Genomic DNA, 12,500 nt, shown 5'->3' with positions numbered 1-12,500 from the left:
GAAAACATTATTCACTTTAAACTAGGGCTGGATGATGGGTAATATCAATGCAGCTCAAAATCATAAAAATTATACATCATTTATCAAAGCGCGTGCAGAAAAAATGTGTGTGAGACGTGCCGGTATGCGTGAGGAAATTGGCGTTGATCAGACGTGCGTACACACAGCTGTACAAAATGGACGCTGATGATAAATCCCTAACATTTCTAAATTGCCCTGCTTGTGCACAGACCCACTCATTTGCATAAAGAAACGCCCCCTAATCACCATATATGGTAAACAACTTCCCCCGTACATTATATTTTCCTTTTATCCAGTAACCGATTCTGAGGATTCTCTGAAAACCACGATAACGGAGAAGAGGAGTGTCACAGATTTATCACGTTTATCAATTATACATTTATCACGTTAATCGTTTCATATAAATACATTTATTTAATATTTATAAAATGCAAACGAGTATAGAATAGCCGTGTTGTGTAGAAGACTTCTGTTTCATCCATGGATATAACTAACACCTCTGTGTGTGTGTGTGTGTGTGTGTGTGTGTGTGTGTGTGTGTGTCTAGCTGGTAGTGTCCCTCCTGCTGTGTTTGTTGGACTGGGTCATGGCTCTTCCTCCGAAAACTCTGCTGCAGCCGATTCAGACTCTCTCACAGGACAAAGACAAATCAGACAGAACCGTCCTCAGTGCCATCTATAAGGTCTAACACACACACACACACACACACACGCACACACACACGCACATGTGCACACACCTGTTCTCAGTGCTGATCAGATCATTTAAACAATCCTCAGGGAAAAAGACCTAAAGTTTCTAAAGTGTGTGTGTGTGTGTGTGTTTTCAGGTGCTGCACGGCTGTGTGTACGGAACTCAGAGTTTCAGTAATCCCCGATATTTCCCTCTGAATCTCTCCGACCTCAGCAGTTCGACCTTTGACCCCTTCCTACTGCTGGAGGGTTTGAAGGAGCCCGAACCTCTGCACTCGCCCGACTCGGAGCGCTCGTCTAAAATACAGCCCGTCACTGAAGGTATTTATATTTATATCCGTATGCTAATACATACGTGTGATGATATATTTCATTAAAAATGACTGTTAAAAAGCGCTGACACTGGAGACTCCTTCCATACACGTTACATAAACACATTCCTCCTTACAGAAAACTTCCATACACATCATCATTGATTTATTAGTGGAGAGTGCACTATACACGTCCCTGTGAATGAGCCGTTACTATAGAAACGGTAACGTATTAGAGCGCGAGTGTTAATAGAGACCTGCGCTACTGTCAGAGCTGCTGTTCTAGAAAACTAATCAACACCTTCTGACCAATCACGATCCAGAACTCAGCAGCAGTGTGTCATTATTGTGATATGAGAATGTAAAATGAGGACACACACAGTGTTGTTCGCTGCAGGTATCCTCCTCCTCCTCCTCCTCCTCCTCTTCTTCCTCCTCCTCCTCTTCCTGTGGTTAATGGGGAGTGGGGTGCTCGTCAGGGGGAGTGTGAGACACTGAATCAGCTCAGTGTGATGCGAGTGTGTGTTCCTGTATCTCTCTCCGCTGCCCCATGCTGCTTTAATTCCTGCACTGGTTTCTGGTAAACAGCAGGAGCTCTGCAGCTCGTAATGAAGCCGAGTCGGAGCGAGGCATGCGTACTCCGGGATCCTCAGTCAGAACCTGTTACAGCCTTCCCGAAAACCGTGTGTGTGTGTATGAGTGAATCATGGAGATGAGGAGTGTGTAGTGTGTCTTGCATCCACCTGCTTTCAGCTAAATGTTGGAGCAGACACACCTGAGCGATTAGCAAGTTTGCTACCAGGCATTCAGGGGGCGGGGCTAACAGTACAGTTTCCAACTTACTCATTCTCTTTCTGTAGCCTATGTATTCTTCACACACACTTTCATTCTTTCTGTCATTCTCTCCATCTCTTTCTTTCCTCGTCTTTCTCTCTCTCTTTCATGACCTTCTTTTCCCAGTCATTCTCACTGCTTCACTGTATCTCCTCTTCTTTGTTTCTTTTCTTTTTTCTTTCCTTCCTGTCTCTCTCTTCTTTCCTTCTTCTGTTTCCAGTTCTTATTTCCCGCTTTCCTTTTTCACTTCCTTTCTCCCTCTGTCTTTACTTCCTCTCTCACTCTTTCCCACTGTCTTACTCTCCTTACTTTCTTTATCCCTATTTTTTCTCCTCGCGTTCTCTCTCTCTCTCTTTTTGTTTCTCACTGTTTCACTCTTCTTATTTCTCTTCCTTTATCCCCATTTCTCTCTCTCTGTCTCTCACTGACTCCTCCTCGTTTTTTTGTCCCTGTCTCAGTGAGGAGTCGTATGATGCAGCAGGGTCTGATCTCCATCGCCGCTCGGACGCTAGTGTCTCACCTGTTGAATCACCTGTCCCACTTCCCCCTGGGCGCGGGCGGTCCGGCGGCTCTGACCAGTCAGGTGTGTGAGAACCAGGACAACCCGTACTGCCAGAGTGCTGACCTGGCTCCCGAGCTCTTCCACACGCCCAACCTGCAGTTCTTCGTCCTGAACGGTTCCACGCTGCTCTCCTGCCTCCAGATCCGTTCCGACGACAACATGGCCGCCGGGCTGGTCGCCCCCGACACCTGCGTCCGCCTCATCGTCAGGGACATTTCCGGAAAGCACTCGTGGGATTCGGCCGTGCTCTACGCCCCGCCACAGTGCGCTCCTCAGAGCCGAGCGCCGCGCTCGCACGTGCCCTCCAGTCCTGCAGGGGGCGACGGAGACCACGACGCAGAGCGGGACTCGCTTCAGCAGGATGAGAAAGACGACCTCTCGGAAGACAAGGATGTTGAAGAAGAGGAAGAGGAAGAAGAAGCAGAAGAGGAGGAGGAAGAGGAGGAGACGCTTTCAGAGACGATGGCGCCTTTAGCGAAGCGACGCTGCCGTGAAATGATTCCGAGTTGGGATTCTCTTCAGGACGGCGAAGACGTCCTGGACGAGGTGCTGCAGTATTTGGGTTCTTCGAGCCCAGAGTGCCTCCAGAGAACCGGAATGCCACTGAACCTCCCGGCTCCGCCCCCTTGCTGCGTGTCCGAGAAACAGGAGAATGATGTCATCAACGCCATCTTGAAGCAGAGCACAGAGGAGTGGGACTTCGCCGCCAAACACGGGAACGACATTCACATGAAGGCGATGGAGCAGCCGGAGCCCACGGCCCAGAGACCGCAGTCCCCCTTCTACTACTGCAGACTCCTGCTCAACGTCCTGGGCATGAACTCCTGGGAGAAGAGGTGAGGACCCCACACACACACACACACACACACACACACACACACACACACCTTCTACTGCAGACTCCTGCTCAACGTCCTGGGCATGAACTCCTGGGAGAAGAGGTGAGGACCACACACACACACACACACACACACACACACACACACACACACACACACCTACTGCAGACTCCTGCTCAACGTCCTGGGCATGAACTCCTGGGAGAAGTGAGGACCACGACCATACACACACACACACACACACACACACACACACACTACAACACAGACATCAATGTCCATTGATGAAACAGAGTCTCAGTTACACTCGATTCTGAGCTTGAGCTTAAGCGCATGTTTGTTGCATGATCTCGGCTGGAGTGAGGAGCAGTGTTAGGTCCAGCGCCACCATCTGGCTGTTTGTTGGATCCACAATGTCATGCTGTAATTGATGTTTGGCGTTAAATTACAATCACACACACGGTGGAATGTCATCAAGGACAATATTTAAATTCATAAACGTCACACTGTACATCCGTTAATAATACCGCCGCGTTAAAATCCAGGAGTTTAATCAGAGATACGGCTTTTCTCACGGAGGAGAAAATGACGAATGAAGTTAAAGTTTCTCTGAAAGCTCCGGGTCAGATTATCCTTCACACCGTGATCACGTCTTCTTCACAGCAGAGCGATGTTCTTTTATTTATTCAACAAATCGACCATTAGAATGAAAAGCGATTTCATGACCTCGATATATAATAAATCGACTGTAAACGGACAGTGTGCGCTGGGTCGAGGGCTGTTCTACAGTGCGTGCTGCTGAATAAAGCAGTGATTTATCGCTGAGATACGAGACACCTGTTAGATCTATTTCAAGATACACTAACGCAGCTGCGTAACCCAACTCTGAATACCCGGAACTTTCCTCATGTCAGTCCTGACGTAATAAACGGGATGGATTAAAACAGATGAGTGTGCAGTTGATGCCAGATAACGGGTATGGACATCCGTGTGTGTGTGTGTGTGTGCACTCATCTCCTGTAATCGGTGCTAAACAGTCAGTGTGTATTTATTTTCCTTCCTCATCGGCTCTTCATGTGATCTTCCCTTCACTCCGCGTGCGTTTCTCCGTCTCCTCGCTGCTGTCGTTTTTCTCCGTATAAAAAGCTGAATATTTCCAGATTAGCAGTAATTGGCTTGTTTTTTTTTTATGAGGCGGTAATGTAATGGCATTAATTTCTATGATATACATGAGCTCTGAAGTGCATTGAGGCAAAATAGTTTTTGCGCTGTCTAACGTGTGTGTGTGTGTGTGTGTGTGTGTGTGAGAGAGTGAGTGAGTGTGTGTTCGTATGAAGATTAATTCTTAAAGGCTCGGTCGTCTGCTCTGCCTTTCATTTGGGCTGTGAATAAAAGGCTGCGAGCTTTAAAATCCGGCGTTATTAGAAAGGTGGAGCGGGCTGAAGAAGCGCGCGTGCGGCTCTTTAATGAGGAATCGTCCTCCGGGCGTTCATGTGTCATTTAGGAGCCGCGATCCGCTGAGGGCTTTGTGAACGCCGGCTTGCGCTCTTTGTGCTGCCTTTTTTTTTTTTTTTTTTTTTTTCCCTTTTCTTTTCTCTTTTTTTTTCTTTTACCCCGTCTCCTGAAATGGCTCGCTTTCAATGGGCAAAATGAAGACCATTACGTTGCAACAGGCTAATAAAGAGGCCTCTTTACCCGAAAGAAAAAGAACACGAAACAAAAAAGTCCTTTTAGAGAGCGGCGCGTGGCTTTTACGCATGACTCATGCAGAGAGAGAAGAGAGAAAAGTAAGAGTTGCATTATCTCACACCATTTCAGGCGTTTCACATTGAATATGAACAGAAAAGCAGAATGAGTACAGTGCAGCAGAGAGATGGACACACACACACACGCACACACACACGCGCACACGGACGCTCTCTTAACCAACATTATCACCGTGTTAACGAACAGGAATAAAATAATAATACATTAAATGAATTAAATAAAGTTCATTCCATCCACATTATACACCGGTTATGTTAATTACACCACTGTGCTCCTGAATCCTGACCGGCGATCAGACTTAATGTTGATTAGTTTTCTAGAGCAGCAGCTCTGACAGGTTTCCATTAACGCGCTCGTTTGTAATACGGTATCGTTTCTATAGTAACGGCTCGTTCGCAGGGACGTGTACAGCGCACGCTCTGCGTAAACAGACATTTTCAGTAAGATGTTTATGTAACGTGTGTATGGAAGGAGTCTCCAGTGTCAGTGCTGTGTCACTTTACATTTTCCCACACCTTCAGGACAGAGGAGGTTACGCTTCTTTACGGTTTCTGTGGGTTTGTTTGGGTTTTTTAGCTTGAAGAGAAAGGGGAGGGGGGGAGGCGATGCTGGTGAGAGATCGACTGTTTATAGCTGCTGTAAAGTACGTGACATCACAAAGTAACTTAAATGTAACTGTAAACGGATAAAAAATCGGACGACGCGTTCTTTAATAAATAAAAGCTGTGATCGTTGGTGTATTGCTGTGGTATCTGAGGACCGAAACGACAGGAGTCGTGCTGATGATATAGGAAAATAATCAAGTTCAGGGGTGTGTGTGTGTGTGTGTGTGTGTGTGTGTGTGTGTGTGTGTGTTTTAGAATGTGTTTGTTCTAGTGCACTCGGACGAGTCTGTTTTTTTTTTTTCCAGGAATCTGTGAGACAAACAGAGCTGTGGATAATTAGGAAGGCCGTGTTCTAATAAACATCACTGTAGTGTGCTCCAGAGCAGAAAGAGTTGTGTATAAAGTCTGTGTTTATCGGTGTGTTACCTGTAATCCGATCTAAAGTTCTACACACGCATGGAGTGTGGTTACCATAACGACCAGAAGTCCCCTGTGTGTGTGTGTGTGCAGCTTTCTAACCAGCGTGTTTAAATGATTACCGTCTCAGAATAACGTCATCAGCGTCAGTGTGTTTATTACACAGACATGAAGAAGACGTGTGTGTGTGTGTGGGGTCCGCTGTTATTCTGTGATTTATTTTTAAATCCTGTAGAATTTTCCCAGTAGTTTTATTCTGTTCCCAACGAAGTGTTTACTTAAACATGTTTTTTATTTTTTAATCCTCAGTCAGATTATAAAAATGGAGAGATTAAAAACAGTCTTGACGTTACTCACCCACAGGGGTGTGGCCTGAGCTTTGAAGGCGGAGCTTGTACTGTAGAAGTGATTTGGATGATGAAGATGACGATGATGATGGAGGTCACATGTGATGTGTTTATTTATTTGCGTGTGTGTGTTGTGTTCCCGACAGGAGCAGCTTCCACCTGCTGAAGAAGAACGAGAAGCTGCTGAGGGAGCTGAAGAACCTCGACTCCAGACAGTGGTGAGTCTCTGAACATCTGCGTGTCGGTGGTTGGTTGAAGTTGACACCGAGGGTCACGTGTTGTGTTTTGACCCCCACAGCCGAGAGACACACAAGATCGCTGTGTTTTACGTGGCGGAGGGACAGGAGGACAAACACTCCATTCTGTCCAACACCGGCGGCAGTCAGGCGTACGAGGACTTTGTGTCTGGACTGGGATGGGAGGTAAGAGCTCTCCTCTCTGTTCTGCCACACCCACTTAGTCACCGTGGCAACATGACGGGCGAGTCTGGATGGTGCAGTAAAGGCCATCTTAACCCTGTGTTTAAGTCACACGATGTAATTACAATATACTGTCTAGATAACTATAGCTAAACTATACTTTACAGGTAGAGTGAGGTCCTGCAGTCTGATTGGTTACCATGGCATTAGGGGTGGGAACTGTGATCTGATTGGTTACCTTGGCAGTAGTGGTGCGAACTGTGATCTGATTGGTTACCATGGCATTAGGGGTGGGAACTGCGACCTGATTGGTTATCATGGCATTGGGGTGGGAACGGCGTACTGATTGGTTACCATGGCATTAGGGGTGGGAACTGCAACCTGATTGGTTACCATGGCATTAGGGGTGGGAACTGCAACCTGATTGGTTACCTTGGCATTGCAGTGGGCTTGAAGTCAATTTTGATTGGCCGAGAGTAGAGCTGCACATCTAATAATATTTAATATTTTATTTCCTCTGGAATTATTGGAACATAATCAACTTTGGTTTTGTGAGCTTTAGCTTAGCTAAAGTTGTTGTCTCTAGTGCTGTACATCATGAGACACTCATTTAATCATCATTTAATACACTTGAGTCTTAGAAATGCGTGTGTGTGTGTGTGTGTGTAGGTGAACCTGACGAGTCACTGTGGCTTCATGGGAGGACTCCAGAGGAATAAGAGTACGGGTTTGACCATGCCTTACTTCGCCACGTCCACCGTGGAGGTCATGTTCCACGTGTCCACTCGCATGCCCCCTGACTCTGACGACTCGCTCACCAAAAAGGTACACCTGGGGAGAGGACCGTGTGTGTGTGCGTGTGTGTGTGTGTGTGTGTGTGTGTGTGTAACATGACATGGCTAAGTGTCCGTCTCTTACACTGAAATCTGGGGAGAGCTCTGAGGGGGCGGGGCAGGAAATCGCAGGGCGTGATGTCTGAGAGCGAACGTTTTATTGTTGTCCGTGTAAATAAATAATCAGCGGTTTCAGACGAAGACGCGACGATAAACACTACGTCGCTTACGTCTACGATCCTCAGACGTCTGCTGGAGGCATTAATCCCACTTTAGACCATTAGAACACTTTCATCTTCTCCACCTCTTTATTGTTGAACAGAACAAACCCTTTTCTGCGTTTATAGAGACGTCATCATCTTCTGTCATGGCTCGAACATTTCTCCTCTGGATTCTTTACGTTTTTTTTTTTTTTTTTTTTGTTTTTTGTTTTGTTTTTTTTTGCTTCTTAAGACTTTCATCATCTTCAGATTGGTTACGATTATTTACAGTGCAGGAAGTATTCACACCCCTTCACTTTTCCCACGTTTTGTTACATTAACTCTTAAAACACAACTTTTCATTTTTATTTTTCTAATCTGCAGAAAAAAACCAGAAACTAAATGATGGTTTTTATTTTATTTTAAAAAGCTGATGATGTTTTTTCATTTTTGTCAGGAGTTCTCTTTCTAGACCACCAGGGGTTCTCACACTTTTTTACAGCACGATTTATTTTATAACGATAATCCAACTATTTACATATCAGTCTTGTTATGTAAATGTGTGTGATAATAGTTTGACTCCGTTGTTATTTATTTTTCTATTTAGTAAATCACGAGATTGAAGTTGATGTTATTTATAGGCTCAGGTTTGAGTCAGTTTGAGTCAGCTTGAGGTTTGAGCCGGTTTGAGTCAGCTTGAGGTTCGAGGAGGTTTGAGTCAGCTTGAGGTTCGAGGAGGTTTGAGTCAGCTTGAGGTTCGAGGAGGTTTGAGTCAGCTTGAGGTTTGAGTCGGTTTGGGTCAGCTTGAGGTTTGAGTCAGTTTGAGTCGGTTTGAGGTTTGAGTCAGCTTGAGGTTTGAGTCGGTTTGGGTCAGCTTGAGGTTTGAGTCAGCTTGAGGTTTGGGTCGGTTTGAGTCGGTTTGGGTCAGCTTGAGGTTTGAGTCAGCTTGAGGTTTGGGTCGGTTTGAGTCAGCTTGAGGTTTGAGTCAGTAGTAACGTTGATGATTATAAGAACTGAATAATAAATATAATTTATAATAAATATAATATATATATATATATGTAATATAAAACCTTGATTTGCAGCATTGATAACAAAATAAAACTCATGAAGTACAGTTCTATGAATTGTGGTTCTAGATATTGTGTAAATATTAGATCTTTTTCTCTATGCCATAAAAAACACGGTTTGTCGTTTTAAAGACCCACAAAAGATCAAGCAGAACAGCTTTTCTCCACTCGCTGCGTTGACCTCTGACCCCTGAGCGAGACAGACTGCGTGAGAGGAGAAGAGAGGGAAGGATAGAAATGTGTGCGTGTCTCTCAGAGCGAGTCCCAGCTCCTCCTGTGCCGGTTGAAGTGGTTCATAAAGCCACGCTGACCTCGACCTGCTTTGCTACCTGCAGCGAGCTCGGCCTTTGTGTTCCCGGCCCGCAGCATTTTCACCTCAGCACGAGAGAAAAGAGGAGCAAATAATGGTGGATAACAGCCCCACACCGCCCTCCTTTCACAGCTACCTTCCTCTCTCTCCCCTCTTATCTCACGCTCGCGCTCTCGATTCGACTCCAGTTCACATCCACCTGCTTTTGTACACGTTTTGAATTTGAGCACAAGACCACCTGAATGATTTTTTTTTTAAAGAAGGCTAATTATGATGAAATGAGATTTTCTTGCTTGTCTGAGGTGTAAAAGTCATGGTGTGGATGGAGGGAAGATGTGATAAAGGAGAAAGGAGATAGTGTTTGGAATAAATGAGGCTGTAGAGAGTACGGGCCACGTCCCAATCCACACGCTGCTGTAGTGAACAGGGCGTGAAGTACAGAGAGCAAAATGAAACGAAAGAAGTTCATCAATGATATCAGCAGATGAGGACATTTTAAACAGTAAAATTAACCCTGCATTAACATCTCGTGCGCGTGTCCATGCCGCTAATGTTATTGGTTGTGGGTGTGGCTTGTTTCTGGCGTTATTGGTTGTGGGTGTGGCCTGTCTCTAATGTTATTGCTTGTGGGTGTGGCCTGTCTCCAATGTTAGTGTGTGGGTGTGGCCTGTCTCCACTGTTAATGCTTGTGGGTGTGGCCTGTCTCCACTGTTAATGCTTGTGGGTGTGGCCTGTCCATTTAGTTGTTTACAGTTTACTGAACAAGACTTTCAGGAAGTAAAGCAGTGAGAGTAAAGACCCCTACAGACACCGGACATCCTGCACCATTTCCAAGCTTCATCACTCTCTCGTTTTCTGTTCTGTTTACAGATCTGTCTGTCTGCGCCCGTCTTCCTCTTCCTCCATTTACTGGAGAGTAGAAATCTAATAACGAGTTTAATGAGCACTAACGAGCCTGACTGTAATATGAGCTCGTTTGAGGACGACCAATCACCTGTCGTTAGTGCTGTCACTTCAGAGAGACGGACAGAGAGAGAGAGACAGAGAGGGGGGGGGGGATAGAGAGACAGAGAGAGGGGGAGAGGGGGGGGATAGAGAGACAGAGAGGGACAGTGGGAGAAGGACAGAGATGGATAGAGAGAGAGGGACAGAGAAAGAGAGAGAGGGAGAGAGAGAGGGGGGGACAGAGAGAGAGGGGGGACAGAGATGGATAGAGAGAGAGGGACAGAGAGACAGAGATGATAGAGAGGGGGGGACAGAGAGACAGAGATGATAGAGAGGGAGAGAGAGAGTGGGGGGGAGAGAGATGGATAGAGAGAGAGGGACAGAGAGACAGAGATGATCGAGAGAGGGGGAGGGGGGGGACAGAGATGGATAGAGAGAGAGGGACAGAGAGACAGAGATGATAGAGAGGGGGGGACAGAGAGACAGAGATGATAGAGAGGGAGAGAGAGAGTGGGGGGGAGAGAGAGGGGGGGACAGAGATGGATAGAGAGAGAGGGACAGAGAGACAGAGATGATAGAGAGAGAGGGACAGAGATGGATAGAGAGAGAGGGACAGAGAGACAGAGATGATCGAGAGAGGGGGAGGGGGGGACAGAGATGGATAGAGAGAGAGGGACAGAGAGACAGAGATGATAGAGAGGGGGGGGACAGAGAGACAGAGATGATAGAGAGGGAGAGAGAGAGTGGGGGGGACAGAGAGAGAGGGGGGACAGAGATGGATAGAGAGAGAGGGACAGAGAGACAGAGATGATCGAGAGAGAGGGAGGGGGGGGACAGATGGATAGAGAGAGAGGGACAGAGAGACAGAGATGATAGAGAGGGGGGGACAGAGAGACAGAGATGATAGAGAGGGAGAGAGAGAGTGGGGGGGAGAGAGAGGGGGGGACAGAGATGGATAGAGAGAGAGGGACAGAGAGACAGAGATGATAGAGAGAGAGGGACAGAGAAAGAGAGGGGGAGAGAGAGAGAGGGGGACAGAGATGGATAGAGAGAGAGGGACAGAGAGACAGAGATGAGAGAGAGGGGGGGAGAGAGAGGGGAACAAAGAGAGAGAGAGGGGGACAGAGATGGATAGAGAGAGGGACAGAGAAAGGGGGGAGAGAGAGAGGGGGACAGAGATGGATAGAGAAAGAGGGACAGAGAGACAGAGATGATAGAGAGAGGGACAGAGAAAGAGAGGGGGGAGAGGTGGGGAGAGAGAGAGGGGGGGATAGAGAGACGGAGAAGGACAGAGTGGGAGAAGGACAGAGATGGATAGAGAGAGAGGGACAGAGAGACAGAGATGATAGAGAGAGGGGGACAGAGAGAGAGAGAGGGACAGAGAGACAGAGATGATAGAGAGAGAGGGGGGAGAGGTGGGGAGAGAGAGAGAGGGGGGGATAGAGAGACGGAGAAGGACAGAGTGGGAGAAGGACAGAGATGGATAGAGAGAGAGGGACAGAGAGACAGAGATGATAGAGAGAGATGGATAGAGAGAGAGAGGGACAGAGAGACAGATGATAGAGAGAGGGACAGAGAAAGAGAGGGGGGGAGAGAGGGGGGCAGAGATGGAGAGAGAGCCAGAGGGAGAGACAGAGTGAAAGAGAGAGAGACAGTGAAAGAGGGAGAGCAAGAGACAAAGACGGACAGGGAGAAGGAGGGAGAGAAAGACAGAGATGGAGAGAGTGAGAGAGAGAGAGAGAGGGGGGTATAGAGAGAGAGGGGGGGATAGAGAGACGGAGAAGGACAGAGTGGGAGAAGGACAGAGATGGATAGAGAGAGAGGGACAGAGAGACAGAGATGATAGAGAGAGGGGGACAGAGAGAGAGAGAGGGACAGAGAGACAGAGATGATAGAGAGAGAGGGGGGAGAGGTGGGGAGAGAGAGAGGGGGGGTACAGAGAGAGGGGGGGATAGAGAGACGGAGAAGGACAGAGTGGGAGAAGGACAGAGATGGATAGAGAGAGAGGGACAGAGAGACAGAGATGATAGAGAGAGATGGATAGAGAGAGAGAGGGACAGAGAGACAGATGATAGAGAGAGGGACAGAGAAAGAGAGGGGGGCAGAGATGGAGAGAGAGCCAGAGGGAGAGACAGAGTGAAAGAGAGAGAGACAGTGAAAGAGGGAGAGCAAGAGACAAAGACGGACAGGGAGAAGGAGGGAGAGAAAGACAGAGATGGAGAGAGTGAGAGGGAGAGAGAGAGGGGGGGATAGAGAGACTGAGAGGGATAGAGAGACTGAGAAGGACAGAGTGGGAGAAGGACAGATGGATAGAGAGAGGGACAGAGA

The 12,500-nt window shown here is 47.3% G+C and overlaps 1 protein-coding gene across 6 annotated transcripts in view; it reads left to right on the top strand.

Annotated features, from left to right (window-relative positions):
- The window catches only part of ralgapa1 (Ral GTPase activating protein catalytic subunit alpha 1), a 53,844-nt gene that overhangs the window by 25,347 nt on the left and 15,997 nt on the right, over positions 1-12,500 (top strand). For all 6 annotated transcript variants that reach the window (XM_053632294.1, XM_053632298.1, XM_053632300.1 and 3 more), the window contains 6 exons: positions 569-703; positions 851-1,034; positions 2,317-3,256; positions 6,542-6,613; positions 6,694-6,817; positions 7,484-7,639. In XM_053632294.1, coding sequence (XP_053488269.1) covers positions 569-703; positions 851-1,034; positions 2,317-3,256; positions 6,542-6,613; positions 6,694-6,817; positions 7,484-7,639 — 1,611 coding nt within the window. The remainder of the gene's footprint in view (positions 1-568; positions 704-850; positions 1,035-2,316; positions 3,257-6,541; positions 6,614-6,693; positions 6,818-7,483; positions 7,640-12,500) is intronic.

Source organism: Ictalurus furcatus, chromosome 9 (assembly GCF_023375685.1).
Source record: "Ictalurus furcatus strain D&B chromosome 9, Billie_1.0, whole genome shotgun sequence".
NCBI lineage: Eukaryota > Metazoa > Chordata > Actinopteri > Siluriformes > Ictaluridae > Ictalurus > Ictalurus furcatus.
The sequence above is the reverse complement of the archived record's forward strand: the minus strand, read 5'-3'. Positions and strand labels throughout refer to the sequence as shown.